This window comes from Melospiza melodia, chromosome 15 (assembly GCF_035770615.1).
Source record: "Melospiza melodia melodia isolate bMelMel2 chromosome 15, bMelMel2.pri, whole genome shotgun sequence".
Taxonomy (NCBI): Eukaryota; Metazoa; Chordata; class Aves; order Passeriformes; family Passerellidae; genus Melospiza; species Melospiza melodia.
This window is the reverse complement of record NC_086208.1, coordinates 12,444,602-12,468,030: the sequence shown is the minus strand read 5'-3', so window position 1 is coordinate 12,468,030 and position 23,429 is coordinate 12,444,602. Positions and strand designations below refer to the sequence as shown.

Below are 23,429 nucleotides of genomic sequence, written 5' to 3'. Positions count from 1 at the left end.
TTGATTTTTACTGGTATTTGTTGGCTTAGTTTGGTTGTTCTGTTTCTTTTTTCTTTCTTTCTTTCTTTTTTTTCCCCTTTTTTAAAATAAAGATACTCCTTTGGAGCTTCACACAGTGAAATGTCCAAACTTGCTTTTGGTACAGAAGGATAAGGAAATAATTAGGTTCAAATGTTCACTTAGTTCTTTGCAAAAAAAAAAAAAAAGAAAAGAAAACTTCTCTCAGTTTCACTTGGGTGTAGTCATCCAAGAGAAACTTCCTGGAGAAATGAAGCATTTAACGTTTCACATTTGTGCTGTGCTGGGCTGTGAAGAAGAGTCCCCTGTTTGACCACATCTTCCTGTGTAGTTGGGACTGTTTGATTTCCAAAGAGAAAAAAATAATTGTTATCAGTATTTATTTATTATACAGACAGAGCAGTGTTTGAATCAAATAATGTTGTGGTGACAGGTTATATAAAGGTCTTATATGTATATATATATATATATATATATATATATATATTGATATGTATATACATCAAAATAAAGAAGAGATGTATTTTTGTGGGCTGTGTGGAATATCTGACGTTTCATTTTTGGAAGCCACAAGTCCTGTGCTGCACTGTGTGAATTTATGAGTCCTGTGGTTGCCCTGAGTCTCGGGATTTGTTGTGTTGGAGTGAGCTGGCCCAGGTCACTGCTGGATGAATCAGCCTGTGGGAGAGATGCTTTCTGCTCTGGCTTCTCCTGGGCCAAAACACTAAAGAGATCAGCAATGCTGATAAAATTGCAGTTGGTGGTGGTGGTGGTGGTGGTAAAGACTTTCTCGTGCTCTGGTATCATCTGTGGTCTGTCTGACACTGCTGTTAGAGCCTTCCCAGGGCTGAGTTGAAGCTCTAGGCTAGAAGAGGGACATACTGGGAATTTCTGAAAGAAGATTTTACAACCACAGCCCCAAGGCTTTTACTACTCTGCTTTTGTCCAAACCAGATGCAGGAAACACATGTGCCTGTATTACATAAAAATAGCTTGGTAAGGATGCAGTATTGTTCTTTCACTCCCACCAAAGAGCCTGTTAATTTTAAAGTTCAAATCATTTTTATTTCCTCTGATGCCTGGAAAGGGAACCAGTGACTTCAGTTTTCATAGAGAGAGCTTAACATCCTCTCGAATGTCAGGAGATCTTCCACGCTGTCTTCCTTTTTCCTCCATGTGTATTTACTAAAGTAGATTTGAAGTAACTGTCAAAGCCTTCAGATTTGCTGAACCATTCTTATCCAAGCCAAGGGTTTTCCCAGTTTCATACTGAACCTGTGGGTCAGTACAGACAGAATCCTCTGCTGACCCAATCAGTGCCTCACTTGCTGTCTTGGGTAAACTGTAGAGCCAAGAAATTCTTCATTTACTGCTTGGACCCCTGAAACTGAAAGTGAAACCAAGGGCAAATTTTGGGTTCACAGTTAGAGGGCAACTTTGAGTTTTGCCCAAAGTGATGATAATCCCTTGTTGTGTTTCATTTTTACTGTCCAGCAGTTGGGTGGCTGAAGGGACCTGCCTGTGCTGGCTGTCAGAAGGGCTGGTAGGATGGCAGGGTCTGAAGCAGCCCCAGCAGCAGCACTGAGCTCTCCCTGGTTGATTGCTCCATGAATTGCTGCACATTTTCTTAAAGTTTCAAGCACCATTTAAACTATTTATGCAGTAGCAGCCAACAACAACAGAAGATGCTACCCTGGCTTTGCATTTCAGTCTTAATTAAGTGCAGTGTAGCTTGCACAGGGTTTGGTAAAGATACACCCAACTATTTGGTTTTTATAGGAAATGGATTTTGGGTGGTTGTTCCGAAAGTTCAGTGCTGTTAGCACAGTGTGGTGTTTATATTGTAGTGCAGCTTAATGAGTATTAGAGATGAAAGATAGAGAGGGGAGAAGGAGCACTAAGTTAGAGAAGTGCCTACAAAACAAATAACGAGTGAGTGTGTGCTGTTTGGTTTGGCTCATTTGTATGTATATGGCTGAATCAAGAAAACATTCTTTATAAGGAACAGAGGAGAGCCTAATGTGCTGTTTATTGACACATGCACCGAGTTGGTGGTAATAAAAACAAATGAAAGAGTGTAATTAGCTTTCACGTTAACGACGGGGTTTAATGGGTGTTTATTGTCCACGGGGTGGGTTTTAGAAACTTCCCCATAGATTCCCCACGATTCAATTGCCTCCTGTAGTTCTGTTGGAAAAGTTTGCATTTTCTGCTTGTGAACAAAGAATGCCTTTGCATTCCAGAGGTAATTTTTAGGAATTTTCTGTTTGCTAAAATAATAGGGAAAATCCTCTAATGGTTTGGGGGACTGCCTTTTTTTGCATGTTACTGCTAGGACAATCATTCCCTGTATTATGTGTTCTCACACTGTAAGGCTTGCAGAAGGCTTCTGGCCACTTACTCTGACTTGCTGTTTGTTGCAGGACTCAGATTTTTGCCGTGGAGCATAAAAACTGACCAAAGTGTCTCCTGGAAAAGCTTCAAGGGATAGTAAAATGTGTTACTTACTTCAGTGGCTTGTTTGAGTGATTCCTCAAGTTTCCACGAGTTTGTGTCTAATTTGTCATTTGACTTTGCAAGTTTATCTCTCAATCCCTTGGCATTTGAATCTATTTCAAAATTTAAAAGAAGATTTGGATGAAAATCTAAAATTTTAACCTGTGGCTAAAAATACATTGTAATTTTCCAGAATTTTAATTCCACCATCTTGCTGTTTTGCCAAATCTCATCTATTCCTGCCTGCCCAAGCATCATCTCTCTGGGGAAAGGCACGCATGGTGTGTAATTCCTTTTTGGGTTTTGGTAGTCTTTTCCTTCAGAAGGAAGCCAGAAACATACACAAACTGTGAGCACTGTCAAGGATCATTTACAAGTATCAAATCCAAGTATTTTGTCAGTTTAAGTCCAATCCTGTTGTTATCTCTGAGTTCTAGCATAATTTTGGGTTTTGTATCTTTGCTAACTGAGCCAAGAGCCTCACAAAGATGTGTTCGACCTGTGCATCTCCAGGCTAGAAGTTTTCTTGTTTGTTGTGACCAAGCAACAGAAAGCAACTGTTAATCAGAGGTGCAGAACATCTGGATAACTTCCCAGCTGCTGAGGTGTTCTGTCATTAAGCATCTTCCTGGAGAGCAAGCTTAATGTTTCCTTCAGTAGAATCAGAGAGGGGGTCTGCTGTGTTCATCATTAACATGAGGAAGACAAGGAATTAAGAACAGTGAATTTTTAAATCCTTTAGAAGGAGATTGTGTTCCATCCTCCATTACTTACCCACCTCCACTTCAGTGCTATCACAGCAAAACTTTTCCTGTGCCATGTTGCATTCCTGTGGTGCAGGATTTCTCAATGAGAAAGCTGTAAAAACAGATGGATCTCACAGGAAAGGATTTAGTAAATCACCTGAGACACATTTCACCGGGAGTGTAAAATAGGAGACCATGACTATTCCTTTTTGTATCTTAATTGGTTTTTGTAAGAAAGTCATTTTGTCTCCCTTGCAGACAACTTCAGCAACAGCAAGCAGAACTCGAAGTACATCAAAGAGATGGGCTGTCATCCTATGACTTATCTCAGGTGAAATTGCTCAGATTTTTATTTTTGTGCCTCTGATCATTTAAGATGTAAAACAACAGCACATTTCAGCAGAACTAAAAGTACATTGTGACTGTCCCTGAATTGCTTTTTGTCAAATACAGCAGAGGGTATCACCTTCCTCTCTGTATCTCAACAGGTGCCTGTTCCAAGTATACCAGCTAATGTTCATGAGGGTGGAAAGTCTGTGGAAAAGCCTGATGCTATCTTCTCCCAAGAGAGAGATCCTAGATTTGCTGAGATGTTTGCTGGAATAACTGCTTGTAAGTGAATGTCCCTGATGTTTAATTTATAATACTCTGTGATAAGCTTGGTTACATGGTGTAGAGCACAGCTTCAAGAGAATAAAGAGAAACTGCTGCATGGCAGAGAATTTTCTAAGCAGCATCAGTCTTTGGGACCTTTCCTAGCAATTGTCATTAGTTGATGTTTTCCCTAAAGATGAGGGAGTAAATTCAAAGAGGGAAGGATGGCTTTACTGTCACCAGAGCTGCCTGGTTTTGATTCTCTTTTCATTTCACAGGGACACCTTAGGCAGTGCTCCTAGATGTTAAATATAGGAGCAGAACATTTCATTTCTGTGTTTATTTTCTTTCCTAAACAGCATATGTAAATTTATTTCTCTAAATTAGGACATATTTCTCTAAAAAGGGACAAGAAAGTTACCATATAGTCTTAAGACAGGCTGCAGTTCTTTATCAAATCACCAGCTTTTCTATCAATGTTTTCAGAGTCATGCTGCCAGCAATATAATTGTTCTCTGGTTAGTTGAGGCATCTCCACCCATGCTACCTGGTTGTGAGGAGTCCTTTCTCTTTTTCCCACAACTTTTAAAATTTTCAGCAAGGTCTTTTAAGATTGCTAGGAGTCTCAGGAACAATTTGTTGTTCTATATTTCTTGGAAATTACTGTGAGGACAGAGTCCTTACTGGTTCCCTCACCAAAGGATTTTCCAGCCTGTTGTAAGAGGTAACAGTCAAATTGTCAGTCAGACAGATGGAGCTGTCCCAAAGCAGCCCCAGCCTGTGCTGCCTGGTGCCCTAACAGACAGACTGGCAGCTGAAGGCATCATCTGAAATATATCTGCAGGAAACCAGCCAATGCCATGGCTTATGGAAGAGCTCATTGATTGTTTATTGTTCTTAACTGTCCTCACTGAAAAAGAGGAATTTTTACATTTGTTTTAAATAAATCAATGTGCAAGTGTCGTGCAGTGCAGGGAGGAAACAGCCCACAGGGTTTGACTGCAGGGGTGTTGGAAGGTGACCTCGCTGTTGGTTTCTTATGTCTGGATTGGCTTTTTCAGTTGGAGAAGACATTGTAATTGCAATATATACTTGATACTCTGTCCTCCTGTTGCTAGGACTGCTCTGCTATTCCTGTTCATCCTTCTCTGTTTGCTTGAACAGCGGAATCAACAGCTGGGGCCATAAAAGGGGTCCATTAGAAGGTAGCAAGACTGCAACCTAAACACCAGAATATGTTTTTCCAAGCAAGAACATCTTGCTTTTTGGCTGCCTTACTGGCTCCTCTTCAGGCAGCTCTCAGCTGTTTGTGGGGAGGGGTTAGGGTTAAGGGTGTCACAAGCTGTGAGGTAGCTGGGAGGTTATGTTCTTGGAAATGCCATTTCTCCTTTCATTCTTATCAATTTACAGGCTGTGCTTTTTTTGGGACATTCTGCCTCTCTGAATTTCTCATGGGAGCTGTGATCAAGGTCTCCTCTGAATGATAAAGGATGGTTCCCAGTCCAAAACCAATATTGACAAGCCTGTGTGCTGCCTGCCAGACATTTGCCTTATGTTGATACCCGATCTTGTCCTGTAAGAACATGGGCTGCCACAGGGAGAGTGCTGCTATTAAAATTTCATTAAAAACCCAAAGGTTGGGAGAGGAAGCCTGGCTTCACCAATTCATGCAAGTGTTTTGAAGCATGGGATGATGCAGTTCTTAGAGAGGGATTCAGTTAAGAGGCAGAAATGTTGGAAATACTGATCCTGCTGGGGGAAGGGGCATCATTGACCAGTGGAGTTTAGAGAGAAACAGGTAAAATTCACCAAAAAAACAACCAAAAAAAGTCAATGCTGTAGCAAAGGTGAGAGCAGAGAATTGTGTGAAAAATCCTGGGTAGGAATACAGCTGGGAGAGATGTGGGCCAGATTCAGAGGCTAAAGGGCATTCAGGGTAACTCAGGAGGGAGAATTAGCTGCTTGCTATTAGTTTAGCTGTTCCCTTTGTCTTGGCCTCATCCTGTGGCACAGACCCTGGTAGCTGCCATGGCAACTCTGCTCCACTTGAGGAATTCCAGTTCATTTGGGGCACTCTCAATTTTTCTGGTGAGTTGTTCTCAAATATCTAAAGCACCCGCAGGATTTTGGCTCAGTCTCTTCCAGCCCTGAGAGTTTGGTTTCCCTGCAAAGGGTGGCCTTAGAAAATGGGGCATCTCTCTCATGCAAGAATGACATTACTGCAGAAAAAGAAAAACTCATCTGTCCTTCTTATCAGAGATATATCAATCCATTCTCAATTCTTCCTGCTATATGCACAACCTCCTCCACATCTTGTCCCCATTTCTCCCTGTTGTTGTTTTTAAACATGAGAGCACAGTTTTGCAGCCCAGCCTTGGTTTCTGTGCTGGGCAGTAGGTAGCCAGGGAGGAATTTCTAGAGATTTCTACATGACAAAGACAAGCAATGCTAGCCTGCATCAGTGGCATCCACTCTCCAAGGCTCCTGTGAGGGAATTTGAGGTGACTTTTTTCTTTTGAGAGGCAAGCTTAGGTTCTTGTTAGGAACATAATGTAAGAACAACTTAGGTAACAGGGAAGATCTGCTGTGTGTTGGAGGCCTTTGGTGAGTCACACTCAGGAGGTCTCTAAAAGCTGGGGAAGGCTAAAAAATTTAAACACCTAAAAAATACTTCTGTTACTTGTGAGTTGAGGGGGCCTTTTGTCCAAGAAAGCATCTTGTGAAATGAGTGGGAATCTGGAAAGAGCAAAGAGGAAAATGAGGGGGCAGACTTGATTTCTAGGCCTGTCAAGTACCTGGCAGCATATGGGTGCAAAACCATCAGTGAGTTGCACTTGGAGGGGAGATGGAGAAGGTGAATAAAGGGTGGTGTAGCAGACCTGTAAATTATTTTAAGGGAAGCAGTAGTGAGATTTTCCTGAGCTTTGGACTTATCCGGTACCAGAAAATTAAATTAAGGGACCAAATGGTGCTGTTCACCCAATCTTGTTTCATTCAGTTAGAGATTGATCTCCAGTTGCCACTTTAAGGGTAAACTGTAAAAGTTAATGGCATCTCTTTGTGCAATTTATTCACTACACTCATTTGTCTTCCACCCCTCTGGGGTACTTCTATCCTACTTCATGGTTCCCCATTCTGTTTCATGACTCCCCATCCTATTTCATGGTTCCCCCTAGCCACATGAGGACAGCAGATTCCACAACAGACCCGTGTTTTGCCTTGCCTCAGCTCAGGTGTGCAGGTCTTGTGACACTCAGGAGCAAAGTGTCGCCTGGGATGCAGGTGGGGCTGCAGGTTGTCACCCCAACATCAGCAGGCAATTGAAGCTAATGTGTTCCACAGGGCTTCTTCGTGAAGCTTGAAGAAGGGAAGAAAGCATACATTGCAATTGTCTTTAAATATTTTTTCTTTCATTTATCTCACCCCCTAAATTAATTATTTTTCTGTGATGTGTTTTTCTCTTGCAGCAGATAAAAAAATGATGGCCTCTGCATCCACAGCAGGGAACCAGCAGCTTTACTCCCAGGGAAGCCCATTTCAGCCAGGACACTCGGGAAAGACTTTCAGGTATTTGGTGCGGGTCTTAAATGTGTCAGTCCCTGTCTGAGAGGGGGACTGTCCCCTGCAGTCCCCCTGTGGAAACAAAACCAGCCCAAGGTGCAAGAGCTTCCTTTACATGAATGAGTTTTACTTTGTGTACACTTCACTGCTGGTGGTCTTTCACCATTTTGGCTGGGCTTACAAGCTGAGATGATTTGGGTATCTCTCTTAAAAATATTGGCTGGTAAGTAGATGCTTTTTGCTGTGATACTGTAATTGGAAAAAAGCTAAGGAGCAGCAACAAATTCTGAAGGGAAATAACTCTGACAGGTGACAGGACAGGGTCAGAGATCTGAGGATCATTCAACCAAGCTGGGAGGGTGCAAAGATCTGTTTTGCACTTCAGCTGTCACTGCTTCTGCTGAAGGACATTGATGTGGGTACTAAAGGGAACAGAAGGATGCTGCATCCATAGTCCCAGGTGAGGACTGGGACAGGGGCATCAATACTTTTCTAAGGCAGCTTCCAAATAAATGTAAGGTGGTGGTCTGGAATGTTCCAAGGCATTTTTGAGTTCCTCTAAGTGTGTGTCATTGCCTACCAGCTGGCAATACAGGTTCCAGTTGCTTTTGGAGAGTGTGGTAACAGCAGTCATGTTGACCTTAGTGCCTTGTGATATCACCACTGTCTTACTGGAGTTCCATTCTCCTGTTCAAGCCAGCCAAGGCTGTGAAACTGAAGGAGCAGCCACTCAGAACCTGCCAGTTCCTCGAACTGGAAAACATTGGCAAACACTGATTTTATTTAAATCAATGTGCTCCTAAAGTCATAATTGCTAATAATCTCAGTGAAGAGAAGTAAGATCCCTGTGAGTGTGTTTTGTCAAATTAAAATCAAGTATAACCTGGAGAGATATGAGAGTAAATTAAAATGTCTTTTAATTGGATATTGTGTATTACTGGGTGACTGACTTGCCATCTGGGGGTTTGGCTTGTGTTCTGTTCATTTCCTTTGCTAATTCCTGATGTTTAACTGTAGCCTTTCTCCTACTGCTATTCTGTTACACCAAGTAATGGCTTGCATTTCTGCCAGCACTTCCACCCTCAGTGCACTGTCTTGTGTATAATCTCTAGCCTGGCACATTCAGTCACTGGGCCTGAGCAGCCTCTAGGCGCTGCTCTGCAGAAATCTGCTTTCAAAGTGCAGTTCCAGATACAGCCCAAGCTCCTTAGGTGATGGGGCTTGCCAGTCCAGCTGAGAGGTGTTGGCAGTAGGGCCAGCCCTCCCCAGCAGCTGCTGTGTGCTCCAGCCAGATTTAGATGAACTTTCTGGTCTACATTTCCCTCTTTGGAGACTCTGTGATAGTACAAAATAAAAATAAAACAGATTTTTTTTAGAAATTAGAAAACTCTACAAAGAATTTCTGAACGTACACTTTGCTTTTAGGCAGTAAGAAATTCAGAATAACAACTCCCATATTCACATGCCTGCCACGTTCTGCTTGCACTCTGGGAGGGATTCTGTCAGCCTTTTCCAAGGATTCAGATCCCTGCTTTTCTCTCTGCTCAGCCTTGTTTACTTCTTTTCCCAATCTGCGTTCTTCTCTCTCTGTAAGATTGTGAAAATAAACAATAGGGATGGGATTGGAGAAAAGAACAAGCTGTTTCAGTGGATCCACAAAAGTGGTTTTGTGGGCTGTCTTCATTTCTATTCATTTATATATGACATGTAAAAAATGTGGTTTTATACATAAAAGTACAGTCACAATGTGTAGTTGTGTAGATTCCATTGCTCAAGACTTCCATGAAAATAAAATGGTGAAGTGGAGCACTTGCTTCATATAATTTTTCTTATAATTAATTTCTGGTATTTCTTTGTAGTGAAATTCAGTAAGTAGGAAACAGCTAACATAAAAAAGTTCCTTAAAAATACCTTTTTTATTATTATTAGTGTTCCAAATTTACTAAATGAGTTTAACTTCCTGTCTTGATTATTGTTTTGCTTGGGTATATAACTGCCTGTTCTTCTTTAGCATCAGTTGGTGAAAAATGGAATTAAAAGCCCTTATTTTTAATATGTAGCACATAATTCTTCATTTCCTAGGCAGGAAACAAATAAGGAAGTGCCTTATAAGTATCATCTTTTGTGCCCATCTTCATTTAGAATGGCATTGAAGGAAATGCTTAAATACTGTTGACTTTTAGCCCAAATTTGTGATGAAGTACCTGCAGTACTCTCTGCAAGCCGGATTTTTAATGCATTAAATGTTAAACTGGTGTGAGGCTAAGTGTGTATGCACCATGTGTGGGACTGTATTTATTCTTAGAAGCCCTTTCCAAGAGATTACTGAAGTCTAATTCAAAATAATTTTGCCTGCTGTGTCTATTAGGACTGACATTTAGAATGCCAGTACGTTTCATACTTTTGTGACGATTCTCACTCATTTTTCTTACCAAGACAGATTGAATAATTATCTTTAACGTATTGTCAGTATTTCTTTATCCGAGATACAATCTGTGCATTGAGAACAGGCCCTACAAATGAGGCTCTGTGTGTGTTTGAACCCTTAGTTCATCTGTGGTGCATGTGCCTGGTGTCAACGACATCCAGTCCTCGTCCTCAACGGGGCAGAACCTGACCCAGATATCGCGGCAGCTCAACCAGGGCCAGGTGGCCTGGACGGGAAACCGCCCTCCATTTCCAGGACAGGTACTCATTCTAGTCCTTTATTTCCATGGGCATTGAGGATTTGCATCTCTGTGCTTTTTGCAGAAGTGTTAGTAAACCCATTTATGGTTTCAGGGTCATTAATTTGTGGTTGGGGCGGAGGTGTGGCAGTGTGAGCCACACCTGTGTGTGTACCTGTGTTACCTGTGTGTAACTGCTCTTGGTTTGGAGTGGTGGTCGCTGAGGTGGCAGGGGCTGCACTGACCCAAACCCCACTGGAAGTTCTTGTCCTGCATTTGTTTTATGTGTGCACTGGATGAAGGAAGAAGGACAGATCTTCTGCTGTAGTATTAAACCTGTGAATTTAATCTATTTGGGCCAGGACCTTGCACCCACTTGTAACTAACACCTTGCAGTGTTACCCACCATTATCAGGGTGGGCAGAAGGGGCAGGTGCAAACCCAGGCATGGACTGGGAGCAGAGGCTGCTCAGCCTGGTGTCCTTCTCTTAGCACTGCAGCACTGCCCAGTGTAGCTCACACTGCTGTGTGCTGGAGGAAACAGTACATACCTCCATCAGATGCACTGTGCTTTAGCCCAAAAATCACCTCTTGTTCTGTGTAACTGTTAAAAATGGTTCAAAACTCTATCAAAAGACAAATAATATTAGATTAATTTGATCTTAATAATGCTGCTCTTAATCCCTCTTGAGTTCTCATTGTTTGGCAGGCTGGAATGGCATGCTGGAGTGATCACTAAATGAATTTCCAATAAGTGAATTGTTTCCACGTTAATCACTGATTATTCCCAGCCCCCAGAGCGTCATGGTTCTCTGTCACACCTGGTTAATGAAATCCAGTCACAACATTTCTTCAAATTATATGGATGGTGCTGAAAATGACTAAAACAAATTACTCATCCCTCTTACTGTACAAATTCTGTCCAAGTCAACCGAGTTTGGATGTGAGTGTAAGGAAATTGGAATTAATTCTGCATCCTAAATAAAGTAAGATGTAGCTAAGCCTTGCAAAAGTGACATGCTGAGCTCTCACTGCCATTGTGGAAACCTTCAGAAGTATACAATTTCTTAGCTTGGAACTGAACTGAAGACTTAATAGCATCTTCCACATGTTATATGCCTGTTGGGATCTCTTTTGCTCCCCCAGCTCCCCTGCATTTGCCCAAAAGTCATAGAATCATTAAGTTTGGAAAAGACCTTTATGGTCATCTAGTCCAGCCATTAACCCACTGCTCCCAATTTCACCACTAACCCACATCCCCAGGTGCTACATTTACACATCTTTCAAACCCCTCCAGGGATGGTGACTCAGTCTCTTCCTTGGGCAGCCTCTTCCTGTTCTTGACAGCCCTTTTGGTGAAGGATTTTTTCCTGCTGAGGAGTGATGGGAAGGGGCTCAGTGGGCACTTCTGCCAGCTTCCTCAGTGCCCTTGCGTGGATGCTGCCCAACCCATGGAGCTGTGTGTGTCTGAGGGGTGTAGCAGGTCACTGACCTTTCCCTTTGGGATTGTGAGGGCTTCATTGTGCTCCCTGTCCCTCTCTTCCAGGGAAGAGCAGCTTCCTTTGCATGCATTGATTGCCAGTAACAGTGCTCATCATTACAGATACCCAGAGATGTAATCACCTTCAGTTTTTGTTTGTGGGCTTGGTTAGGCAGTGAGTTTTTCTTGGGACTGCTGGACTTACTCATCATGTGGAAAATGGTTTATAGTCAGATTCTGTCTGTGCCCCATGACTTTGGAGGGAACACTTCACTCCCTTTAGTCCCAGTGCACCAGTTGTACATGTCTCAAAGCAGCCTCTGCAGTGTTTAACCACTTGTGTAACATTCTGGGAGATCCTCTGACAGAACCATTATGTAGGTGAAATGACAGTAAGCTGGATTTTAGTCCTTCTGAATTAACTTAGCTGCCCAATTAAAGCAGTGTTAGACTGTTTCCTCCCTTCTACCAGGACTTGGTGATTCACCCTTTACAAGGCAAAGTAACTGCTGCCTGTATTTCATAGGCAGGGAGAGAAAGCAGCTCATTAGCTTTGAAACTTCTTTGGCCCTTTAGTCCCAAGCACTGGAGACTGTGGTCATCTGAGACCTGCATGTGTCCATGCAGATAACTGATTTCACTGTGGCACTGCAAAATCAACACACCTGGAAAATAAAGATGAACTCTTCATACCTGTTGAGTTTGAGATTAATCCTCATAATAGCAGTAAAAGAAATCCTGGTTTTCCAAATAGCTGTGATACAGAGTACCTGTGAGCTAATCAGCAGGAGAGCTGTAGGTGTTGGTTTATAGTCTGTTGGATTCCTTCTGCAGCAGTAACCTGGCTTGGACAGAAGTGAAATACAGCTGAGACAGGGGAAACATTCCTGTTGATATCCACAGAGTTTGTTTAGTCTTTGCTTTATGTTGTAAAAAGTGATTCTGCTGTGCTGTTCCCCAATAAAACTTTTTTCTTCTTTTACACTTTGTTCCTCAGCAAATTCCATCTCAGTCTGGCAAGGCTCAGTCATCTCCCTTTGGCATTGGAACAAGTCACACCTACCCAGCTGACCCATCATCCTACAGCCCCCTGTCCAGCCCAGCCACCTCTTCTCCAAGTGGGAATGCCTACTCCAGCTTAGCAAACCGAGGGGCAGGCTTTGGTGAGTTTTAAATGGTGTAACACAGAAATGCACGTAGAAATTAAACTCTTCAGCATTAACCATTGACTTCATTAATGGTTATCATCTTTTATTAATGGTTAATCATCTTCCAATATTTAATCAGTAAAAATTGTTTTTTATTGTTCTTTTGGTGGGTCAGTCAGGAAGCCCACGTTGTGAAAGGGTTTTTCTTTCTGCTGCCGAGTAGAGAGAGAGAGAACTGACTTGTTCTCTCCATGCTCCATCTCCTCCACATCCAACACACTTCAGAATATTGTCATTTTATGGTAGGAGGGAACTTTTTTTGTCCCCAGTAAACTGTGTCTTGAAAGATTCAAAATTTGTTTATATGACTAGTAACCATCCTCCTCAATTGTGGTCAACTGGTTCAATTTGCTTTTTTTTCATTTTTTATCTCCGTCATAGTGGTATCCCCTTGCACTGAGATTGCACGTTGTAGTTTGGCTGAAAATGGGACTTATTTTGTACCCCCAGTGCTACCAACCTAATCAGAGTAGGTGCCATGTTTTGAAATGGTTTTCTTTTCCCATTATGTGCTAATTTGGTGGCTTTCAGACCGTGACCCAGTAGGTAACCCCTTGACAAGTTTCTGCGCTCCACCAGAAGAATAATCAAGAGTAAAATATATCATGGATTCCATGAAAAATGTCCGAGGGTGATAATAATGTGCAATCCCAAAAGGCACAGGTGGCAGTGTGCTGGTGTGTGTTGTGTGCTCCTGTCCCTGAGGAACAGACCTGGCACAGACCTGTGCCTAGAAAAAGGACATTGGGATGGAGCTCTTCCCACACAGCTTATTCCTCCCTCCATTTCCATTTCCACCAGGCATTGTACATTTGTTTATGAGACAGCCTTGTATTTCAGGCTTAAGCTACTTGGCAAGAACCCTTTCACTTAATGAGAAACATCTCCTGACCTACATCAGTTTGGGTGCTATTAATAACCCAGCCCTGACGGGGACGAGCGGCTTCGAGCGCCGGCTGGCAGGAGCTGCTCTGCTGAAAAGATGCATCATTTGCTTCACTCACTTAATTTCAATGTGTTGTTCTGAGGGGAGGTAAAACAAAACAAACTTGCAGCTTGCTTTTAAAGGGGAACTTAGATGAATTTTATTTTGGCACTTAAAATGTCTGCAGGGGTTTTAGAGTCAGCTGAATTACTGGTTGTGGTAATGTCAGTGAGGGAAGAAGTGTAATCATCTACTTGGGATGTGATAGAAATGCATCACTGCAGCCTGTTTACTTTCCTGTAAAACCTTCCATTTATCTGTTTTGCATGGCTTAGCTGGTGGCCAAAGGGATTGGGTTAAATATGTGTGTCTGTATTTTCTGAAGTCATAACTGTGAGTGGTGGCTGATTTGACAAAACTGAGCCTGGCTATCAAAGTCTTGGCATAGCACAGGTGTGGAAGTTTGGCACAGGAAATTTGGCGCCCTTGGCAGAGGGTGCTGGTGATCAGGAAGAACCAAACATGCACAGCTTGATACTCTGCTGTAAGAGGGAAACAGACAAAAATAGCTGGAGCACTTATAGAGAAGAACATTAACAAGAAAAAAGAGGAAGAACTATTTGGAGGAAAAGCATAAGCCTGGTGGCAAGCTTTCTAAAATGCTAGTTCTTAGAAGGAGATACTGTAACTAAGGAATGGAAAATGATGCAAAAATATTATAATTCAGTGGCAGTCTGTAGGAATGCAGGGTAAAATGAGTCCAGATTAAGTGTTACTGTACTCATGAAAAATGTATGTGTAATAAGTAACCAAATTAATGTGTGGCAAGATGCTTTTTTTCTGCTGGACCATTTAGAAGAAAGTAATCTCCTTGAAATCATCATTTAAACTGTATTTACAATGAAGCCTTACTATTCATGCTACTCTGTCAAATGTAAATGGCCTGAGACTTTTAGGAAAGTATCACCATATTGACAGGATAATAATTTGTTATGAATTGCATATTAAGTAAATAACTTTGCAGATGTATCACTGGAGGACAAGACAGTCCAGCAATGCCTGTATTTAATCAGGAAGTCTGTTGTCTGTTGATCATACTGTTTCTACATCTGCTTAAAAAAATCCTGGATCTGCTTACTTGCTTCTTAGATGAGTATCAAACTGTGCAGCCACTGCTCCACAAGAATTCAGTGTTTTGAAGAGAAACAGCATTCAGATGGTGAAGTTTGGTTTTTAAGTTAAATGAAAAATACTCCTTATTATTGATTAAAAAATGATGGGGGATGCTTGAAAATTGTCTTGCAGTGCCTGGCTCACTGTGCATTTTGCCCTGGGCAGTTCTTGGCTGTGCAGCCATGGCCCTGAGCTTTGCTCTGGGGCTGGAACTCCCTCCAGCTTCCTCCTGGCAGGGCTGGTGCCACCCAGGGCCTTTCTCCAAGGCTCCTTTGCAAATCCAGCAGTGACGGATGCTGCCCCAGAGCAGGCAGGTGTTTTGGAGGAGCTGCTCCCTGACTTGTGCCTTTTCTTGCAGCTGAAGGCGGCCAGAGCAGCGGGCAGTTCCAGGGCAGACCGTCCGAGGTGTGGTCGCAGTGGCAGAGCCAGCACCACAACCAGCAGAGCGGTGACCAGCACTCCCACCCACAGCCCAACCAGACCGAGGTGTTCCAGGTGAGCAGTGAGGGTCCCTCTCATCACCTCTCAGTCTGAGTTAGAGCTGTGGCCCTTGAGGAGCAGGTGCAGCAGGGCCTGCAGCCCTTCCCTGCTGCTCTGTGCTGCCACAGCCCTGCACTGCTCCCAGCTGTCCTTAGCTATTGGAGTGGTTTGTGTTTCTGCCTCACAGCAGCATCTTTGCTGATGTAGAATGCTGCTTTCCCTTCTCTTTGCACCCTATACTTTGGGCTTCCATCTTTTGCAGTGAACCCATGAAGTATTCCCAAGTGGAGTGTCTTTCTTATCCTAGTGCCTGCCTCTGACATCTCAAGTTCAATTAGATATCACTGTCATTCTCTTTGACAGTTCAAGCAGGAAAGGAGTCTGATAATGCACAGACGATAGTGGACAATATTTTTTTAAGGTTAAACCCAGTCAGATATCAGACAGGGGGTAAACAATCATCTTCAGCTATCTAATTAACTATAATTCTGAGTCTTGACTACAGATAGCAAAGTCCTACTATAGAGTACATTGACTAATAACATATCTGTCCTTGTATAACTGGTTTTTAAATTAGATGAAGAAGACAGTTTACAAGAAAACAATGCAGATAAATGCAGGAAAGACAGTTCAAGCCCCAAGCAAGGTTTAGAAGCAGGGCACCTCCTTGTCTTTTGGAAAGTAAATCCACCTGCAAGACTGGGCTCGTGTGCAAGAATGCTGCAGAAGAGCTGTGAGAATATTCCTGTGTGGATGAACCATTGCTTTCACACAAGATCAAACAACAGCCCTTCATCTGGAATAGCTGCATGTCTGTGTGCTCTTAGCCCAGAGCCCAGGCAAGATTGGTCTGTGGCATTTCTTTGTGTTAGCAGAGGTTAATTGCTATCCAAGAGGATATTCAGGGTAATTCCAGTGGAGCTGATGGCAGCACGGTTTGATGGCCAGAAGAGACATGGGGCTCCAAGCAGTGTCTTGCTTGTTTCTTAACAAATTTCTCATGAAATTACTGGAAAGGAAGACCATGGGATAAAAGGAGAGCTGGGCTCATCTGCAGAGCTTTGGAGGTGACCATGTGTTTGGAGGACATTAGGGAAATAGCTGGATGGGATAAGAAACTTGGATGAGTTTAAAGGCCTCCAAGAAGTTGCCTGGCTTGTGCCCAAAGCCAGCCCTGGGTTAGCTGGGCTTAGGGACAGAGGCAGACTCAAGAGGAGACCTTGCTGGATCTGTGCCTGAGGAGACTTGGCCACAGAGGCTCCAGCAGCAGAAATGCCTTCAGAGATGGAAATGGAGACAGGAGGGAGCACCTACAGCTTCCCCTTGGCTGGGAGAGAGTGTGGGAAAACATCAAAAAGAGTCCAAGTTTTGGTCAGAAGACGAAGGCTGACCGTGGCAGCTCAGACACTGCTAGCTATGTTCAGAGTCTCTCTCACCACATTGGCAAGGATGCTATGAAGATTTTGGATGGATTTTAATCAGTTTTTATTTTGGAGGAACTTCCCAGTACGCAGCAGCTCTCAGTTCTTTCACAGAGCAGATCCCTTGAGCTTTCTTACTTGCTTTTTGGTTTTGTTTTATTGTGAGGATACTGAGCCATCCCTGGCAAGACTTGGCTTTGTGGTAAGAGTTTATTATTGTACAGACTGACAGGAAAAGCAAGTGTAAACTCTGGTTTTCCCAGCAAGGGATATCTTCTCCCTGTGGCTGCAGTCTCCAGCTGAGAGGAAAGGTTGAGTGTTTTTTGAAGCCTCCTGCAGAGACCTCACTTGGCTCAAGACACGTGAGAGCAATTACCACGAAATCCCATTACTCCTGAGAACTTCCTGCCTCTGTACATCCATGAAGGCTGCTTGGGCACCTTGTTAGCTGGGGTGATGTTAGTCCTGAGTGTTCCACAGAGCAGCGTTCACCTAGAGTGTGCTGGTGGGAAGTGAGACCTTGCCCAAACCCATCCTGACACAGCTGCAGCTCCAGTGTGTGAGATATTGCACACTCCCCATGCAGTGAAACCAGAGAGTTTGCTTCTCTCCATGTGTAGCTCCCATTCCAAGAGGAGCTGTTTCAGTCTGGGAGGAAAATGTGTTTTATTTCAAAAGAGCAAAACTTCTGCCCTGCTTAAGTTCCACCTCTTGTTCAGAAACACTCCAGCAAACCATAAGTAGCACATAAACCTTAGCCCAGCCCTCTGCACAGGTCTGGTTTTCACCTTATTTATGTAAACGTGGCCTTTTCTGGTTTTACACTGGGAAGATGAACAGGAAACAGTTTGTGTCTGGATAATGTGTTGGCAAGTGAGACCTCACTTTGATTTTTCCTTATCGTGCAGGACATGCTGCCGATGCCTGGGGATCCCACACAGGGTACTGGCAATTACAACATTGAAGATTTTGCTGACCTGGGCATGTTTCCACCATTTTCCGAGTAGCTTGCAAAGCAGAAATGGAAGTTCTTCTACTCCAAGGCCATTTCAGTGTAATTTTGGCGCTGCTTTTTCTGTGTTGCATTTCTGTAGAAGCTACTAAACCAGAAGACACATTTCTCACATTTCAGATAGTGGTGTAGGGCTTGCTCTCTCCTCCTTGGGGTGCACCAGTGCCAACAGAGGAGCTCCAGCACTTGTTAGTGTTCATTGACAGCTCCATTTTTTTTTTATTTTATTGTCATCTACCTCAGAGATAAAAATTTTGCTTGTTTTTTAAAAAAAAAATCTCTGAGTCTCAAATATTTGAATGTGAATGATGCATAATATTTCCTTTGAATGGTAATTTTTCAATAGATAACAAAGTAACAAAGACTAACAGAGAAAAGGTAAGGTCATGTCTCGTTACAGTGCCTACCGCTCAATTTCGATGCCTTGCTTTAAGCTTAAGTTTCTGGAAACAGACACAATATTCTGTTTTCTTTGGTTCTTGTAGGTTTTAGGTCACTTTAAATGTTGAGATTAAGCAACATAATGTAGGCCTCTCTCCACCAGAAGATTCAGCTCTGCCTTTTCTAACTTAAACTTGAATGTGTGTACATTTTGGTACTTTATGTATATCTTGTGCTGTATGAAGTGATTTCCTGTACTGGTTTCTTTTGCCTTTACAAAGGGTCCATTCTGGAGTGTACTGGAAAGGTTGATGATGTATGTGAAGGGTTTGAATATCGTGGGGGTCTCCATCACTTCACATAGGTGTTCTTACTTTTAATTCAGGTGGTTCTCTATTCAGAACAAACATTTACTTACATAAGCTATTAGTCTGGTTTTGCACTGAATTGAGGCCTATAACCTTGTACATTTCTCACTGGCTGCTTTAATTATTATTGTTCTTGCTTTCCCAAAAATATTGCCTCTTAAAAGATGACTGTAAACACATTGAGATTGCATTTTCTATATTAGCTGCATTTCCTTTCTGTGGAGTACTTTTTATACTGTGAAACCTCACATTTTAACTGTGGAAGGTGGTGGCCTGTTACTAGGAAATCGTTCAAGCTCATTTGCTGCAAGCAGTGAGATGGTTTTGTAGTGTATAATTTTTTTAAAGTGAGTTGGTAATAGATATTGATTGGACTATTGTCCACTGCATACACGGTGATAACTTGAATTTTTGCTTGGATTCCCAAGCAAATGCTTCTGTTAACCCTGTTCTGTTAAAAATGGCATTTTCAGCATACCAGGTTTGTTGAGGACTCTTGACTGCTCTGAATGCTGTATGCTTTTCCACAGAGGTAAGTTAATCACCTTCCTCTTGGGCGAGTCACCTGCCATATATCTTCATGAGACATGTGGTAGGAATCTTTTTGTTCAGTATTTCATGTGCATGATGAGTTACAGAGGTTGGATTGTCAGGATTTTATCCCGATCATTTCTTCTGGAATGGGAGCACAAAGAATCACTCACAAAGCCCCAAGTTCCTGCATGCAGGTTGTTCATGACCTCTGAGGTTGGGTGCAGAGGAGGAAGGGGCAGCTTCCCTCAGCTTTTGGGCATTCAGGGAAGAGCAGCCCCAGCCCCCATCCAGAAGATCTCAGTGTGTGCAGCCATTCTTAGACTTCACAGGATTGAGCTCTGCCTTCTCATAGCCCCTCTCAAACTGTGGGGTGTGTCTGAGTGGGGACAGGGTGCTCATCACCACAGTCCATATTTTGGGGTGAGGTCCTGGGGGGCAGGCAGGCCCTGCTCTGTCCAGGCAGGGTTCAGGTGAGCCTGGCCTGGGACAGGGCTGGCACTGCTGGGGCTGTCCCAGCCTTCTCCCAGATCTGCATGCCGTGTTCAGTAGCCAGGAAGAGTCCTCCTTTCTATTTCTGTCACTAAATCTGGGACCAATCTCTTACCCTATGTGCAAGTGGGGCTAGGGAGTCTTTTATTTTTAGGACAGTTTTGTATATCTCTAGATGAGGTACTGGAGAGGCCTCAGATCTCCTGGTCTGCACTTGCCTCACCAAATCACACTGAGAACAAACAAAAATCTTCCTATCTCTTCTTCCCCAGAGATCTGGAAATACCATCTTAGGTGAGCAAGCCATGTGCTTATGCACTTTGCTTTTAAATACATGGATGTTTATTCTCTTGGAGCCATCCCCCTTTCCCCTCATGCTGCTCATGGAATTGGAGAGGCAAAGGAAGTTCTGCTGTAAAGTTCACTGGTGTCTCTAAGAGGTGTCTGGGTGCTGCACCAGTAGTGAGGTGCTCATTGTCTGTGCAGGGTTTTGAAAGTGGCTGCCTATGAGGGAGGGAGAAGTAGGTGAGCAGTTTGTGTCTCTCCACAGAAGATGCTTGACATGATAAATGTCAGTTCTTCTGAAATTTTTATAAATTTTTCCATAAAGTGAATAATGAATTCAGCTAAAAAGTGCTGTTCCTGTGTTTTATTTTACCCAGCAAACTGCTCTGAGTATATTTATAGTTTACTTTACTTCCTGAATTCAATTTAAAAATAAGGTTTTAAAAGTCATTTTCTTTCTCCTGACATCAGCAATGATAACTTCCTCAGTGTGCTGTGGGTTTTTTACTACTGAAGAAGGCTTCCCGTGTACAGATTTTGGTTGTGCAGTTCAAAGTGCACTGTTAGAAGAAACTTAAGCACATTTCTCTTTTTCTTGTTGTTTTTTTTGACGTCAGTACACCTGAGGGATCAGAGCATGGACTGCTCCTCACCTTGTGGGCTCCTTCCTGCTTGGGGAAGGTGATGGCTGCTCTGTCCAGGGCAGTGTGGGCAGTGCCAGCTTTGGGTCTTCCCTGTCAGCTGTTTCTGTTGTGCCATCCCAAGCCAGCTCTTTACTCTTGGCATTTCCACCCTTGCCCTGCTCCTCTGCCGTTCCTGGCCCCCCATCTCCCCCAGCCTGGCTGGGAGGTGTTGGGCTGCCATTCCCAGCCACGAGGAGGGAGCAATCCTTGAGTTTGGCAGTCTGGTGCTTCTGAGGCAGAACTGCTGCAGGTGAGGCTTTGCTCATGCTGCAGGTGAGGCTTTGTTCATGCTGCAGGACAGGCTTTGCTGCAGGTGAGGCTTTGCTGCAAGAGAGGCTTTGTTCATGCTGCAGGACAGGCTTTGCTGCAGGTGAGGCTTTGATGCAAGAGAGGCTTTGCTCATGCTGCAGGTGAGGCTCTGCCCTGCCCCTCTGTGTCCTTCCTGCCTGCTCCTCCCCAAGAGCCCCCAGGTGCTGTGGCTGACAGAGCTGTGTAGCCTTGGCTGTGCTGTATCTTGTGTTTCCTTACTTAGCTTACTCTGTAGCTGCAGTTACAAGGTGCATTGGGAATGCTGATGTTTTTATTACGTGCTCTCAGTGTAGCTTTGTTGGCACTTTGGCTTCCAATTTCCAGAATTTCATAGGTGGTGGATTTCTCATTCCTTTTGTGGGTTTTTTTCTAAGCTGGAAATAAAGCTGAGATTTCTGATTGAACTGTTGCAAACACAGTGTTTCTTGAAACTGAATCTTTTGGGTTTTAAAGTCATGGAGCAGGAAACTGCAAATAGTGATGGTCTGGGTGAGTTATTTCAAGGAGCAGACATGTAGACTGAGACAGTTTTAGATACTAAAATATTTATATTCATTTATTCAGAACAATCCAAGACTCCATCACATTACTTGTACAAGTGCTACTGGCAGTACCTACAGTGATGCTTTAACCAGATAGTTCCATTTGTAGCTTTGTTGCCTTTTCTTTTCTTTTGAAGTACAGTATGAAACTGTAAATACTTCTTGCAGAACTGCCTTTTTAACTCTTAATTACTTTTGGCACAGTGTTAAATAGTGTTGGATTTACCCAATTGCTATGACATATATTTTTATACATAGGTGTACTCTTTTTTCAAGAATAATACAGCCATTTTGTCATTAATGCCTTATTGGTGTCATACTGCTGTTGCTCTTTGTTTGCAAGGTATCGAGTGGACTAATTTCTAGTTCAGATATTTTCACTTTTCCTGGCAGTGCTCAAGTTTGGCTTCAGGTGATTTTTGCCAGAGCCCCATTTTTCACAGTTGTTAACTGTGAGAAGAAGAGAATGTGGGCTTGGGCTTGTTGCTGATAATGGAGCAAAGAAAAGGTGATGGCGTCTAATTGTCTTTAAAAGGTCAGACTTCTCCTACTCTAAACCAGAGTGCATTTCATGAAACTGATGACCGTGGCACTGATTACTTTGTGTAGATTAATGGTCTTTTAAAAAGAAAGGGAAAGGAAAAAAAAAAGGGAAACAACTCCAAAAATGGGCTTCTGTCATTGTTAGGCACTTGGTTACGTATCTGTTTAAACTCTTCATATTGATGTGAAATTGTGCTGTGGATAAAGTGTATTTTGTACTTCTGAATGTTCTATATTTATGACTAACAAGTACAGAATCAGTTGTGTGTATGTATAACTAATAACTGCCTTTTTAAATTTCATTAAAATAAAAATGCCATGAGTTGTTGTTAATTCCTGTCTTTCTGTAAATAAGTAAAATGTGCTTTTGGGAATTGTCAAGTAAGAAATAACCCTGAGTTATAAGATCCATGCCAAAAATCAGAAGATGAGGCATTGATCTTTGTCTTTGAAATCTCCTCCAGTGCTGTGTGGTTGGGGACAGGATGTTCCTCTTTTATCTGCCTTGTAAAGGCTGTCCAGAGGGAGCAGGAGAGGAATGATAGTTTGAGAGCTCAACTTTTAAAACTGTTCCAGAAAAGCATTAATTAACAGCCTGTTCTACTGATGATGCTGAGGTGTGTGAACTGGTGGCTGTATTGTAGAGGATTTCATTAGAGCACAATTGGTTTGGAGCTAATTCATGGTCTGGGGCAGTATTTATTCACTCCGTGGGGTGGTATCGCAGTGGTTTCCTTGTCTACCTTTTGGTCTCATTGTTCAGAGTCAAAAAATACTTGTATCCTTGCCACAAACATTCTGGTGGCCTTTTCAGATTGCCTATGTAAGGCCCATTTGCCTTTCACTGTGGGTCCTCATTGCATTTATATTGTTATTTCTTTGTTTACTTGATGCTTTGTGAGCAGGACTCACCTTGCTCATGAACCCAGGAACCTGGTGACTGTGCCATGGCAAGAGCTGAGGACACTGTGCTCCAGGGCCTGCACTCCTGGCTTGGGGTAGGTGGTGTTTCCACAGCTCATACTCCATTTTTAGAGCTCTGCTGGGACCTGTCTGGGAACTGGGGCACTGGGATGGCATCAATCAGAGGCAGCCACCAGCCCCTCCTGCTCCGCTGGGCTCTGCTCACTGTGTTCATCCCAGAGACACAGGTTGCTCAGTGAAAATGGGCCATTTGTGCTGTTTTGCTGTGAAAATTGAGTTTTCAACGAAGTGATGTTCTCCTGGCATTTGCTCAGGTGCTGGTGAGGGCATCTCTGATGAGCAGGCATGTGCCAGACCTTGAGCCCCATTTGGAAGTGCAGCCGCTTTCATCCTGGCAGCTCTTTAAACTGCTTTTTGGTGCAGTTTAATAGGCTTGTAGTTGCTTTTGAAGAACATTATCCAAATAGAAAGGCACACACAGAATGGTGTTGCACCCATGCCAGGCAGGGTACAGTGAGGTTGGGCTGTTCTAAGATCCCTCCTAGCACTCCTTTCGTGTGGGTCATCCTTAGCTGTGCTCTCACGTGCCAA

General features: G+C 43.1%; 1 protein-coding gene across 7 annotated transcripts in view; it reads left to right on the top strand.

The window, feature by feature from the left end:
- The window catches only part of ARNT2 (aryl hydrocarbon receptor nuclear translocator 2), a 96,189-nt gene extending 73,942 nt beyond the window's left edge, over positions 1–22,247 (top strand). For 4 of the 7 annotated variants that reach the window (XM_063169834.1, XM_063169831.1, XM_063169833.1 and 1 more), the window contains 7 exons: positions 3,519–3,591; positions 3,749–3,872; positions 7,322–7,421; positions 9,965–10,103; positions 12,559–12,724; positions 15,226–15,362; positions 17,677–22,247. In XM_063169834.1, coding sequence (XP_063025904.1) covers positions 3,519–3,591; positions 3,749–3,872; positions 7,322–7,421; positions 9,965–10,103; positions 12,559–12,724; positions 15,226–15,362; positions 17,677–17,775 — 838 coding nt within the window. In that variant the 3' untranslated portion in view covers positions 17,776–22,247. The remainder of the gene's footprint in view (positions 1–3,518; positions 3,592–3,748; positions 3,873–7,321; positions 7,422–9,964; positions 10,104–12,558; positions 12,725–15,225; positions 15,363–17,676) is intronic. The other 3 variants (XR_010029632.1, XR_010029631.1, XR_010029633.1) reach the window with 3 other exon arrangements.
- Positions 22,248–23,429: the final 1,182 nt, after the last annotated feature.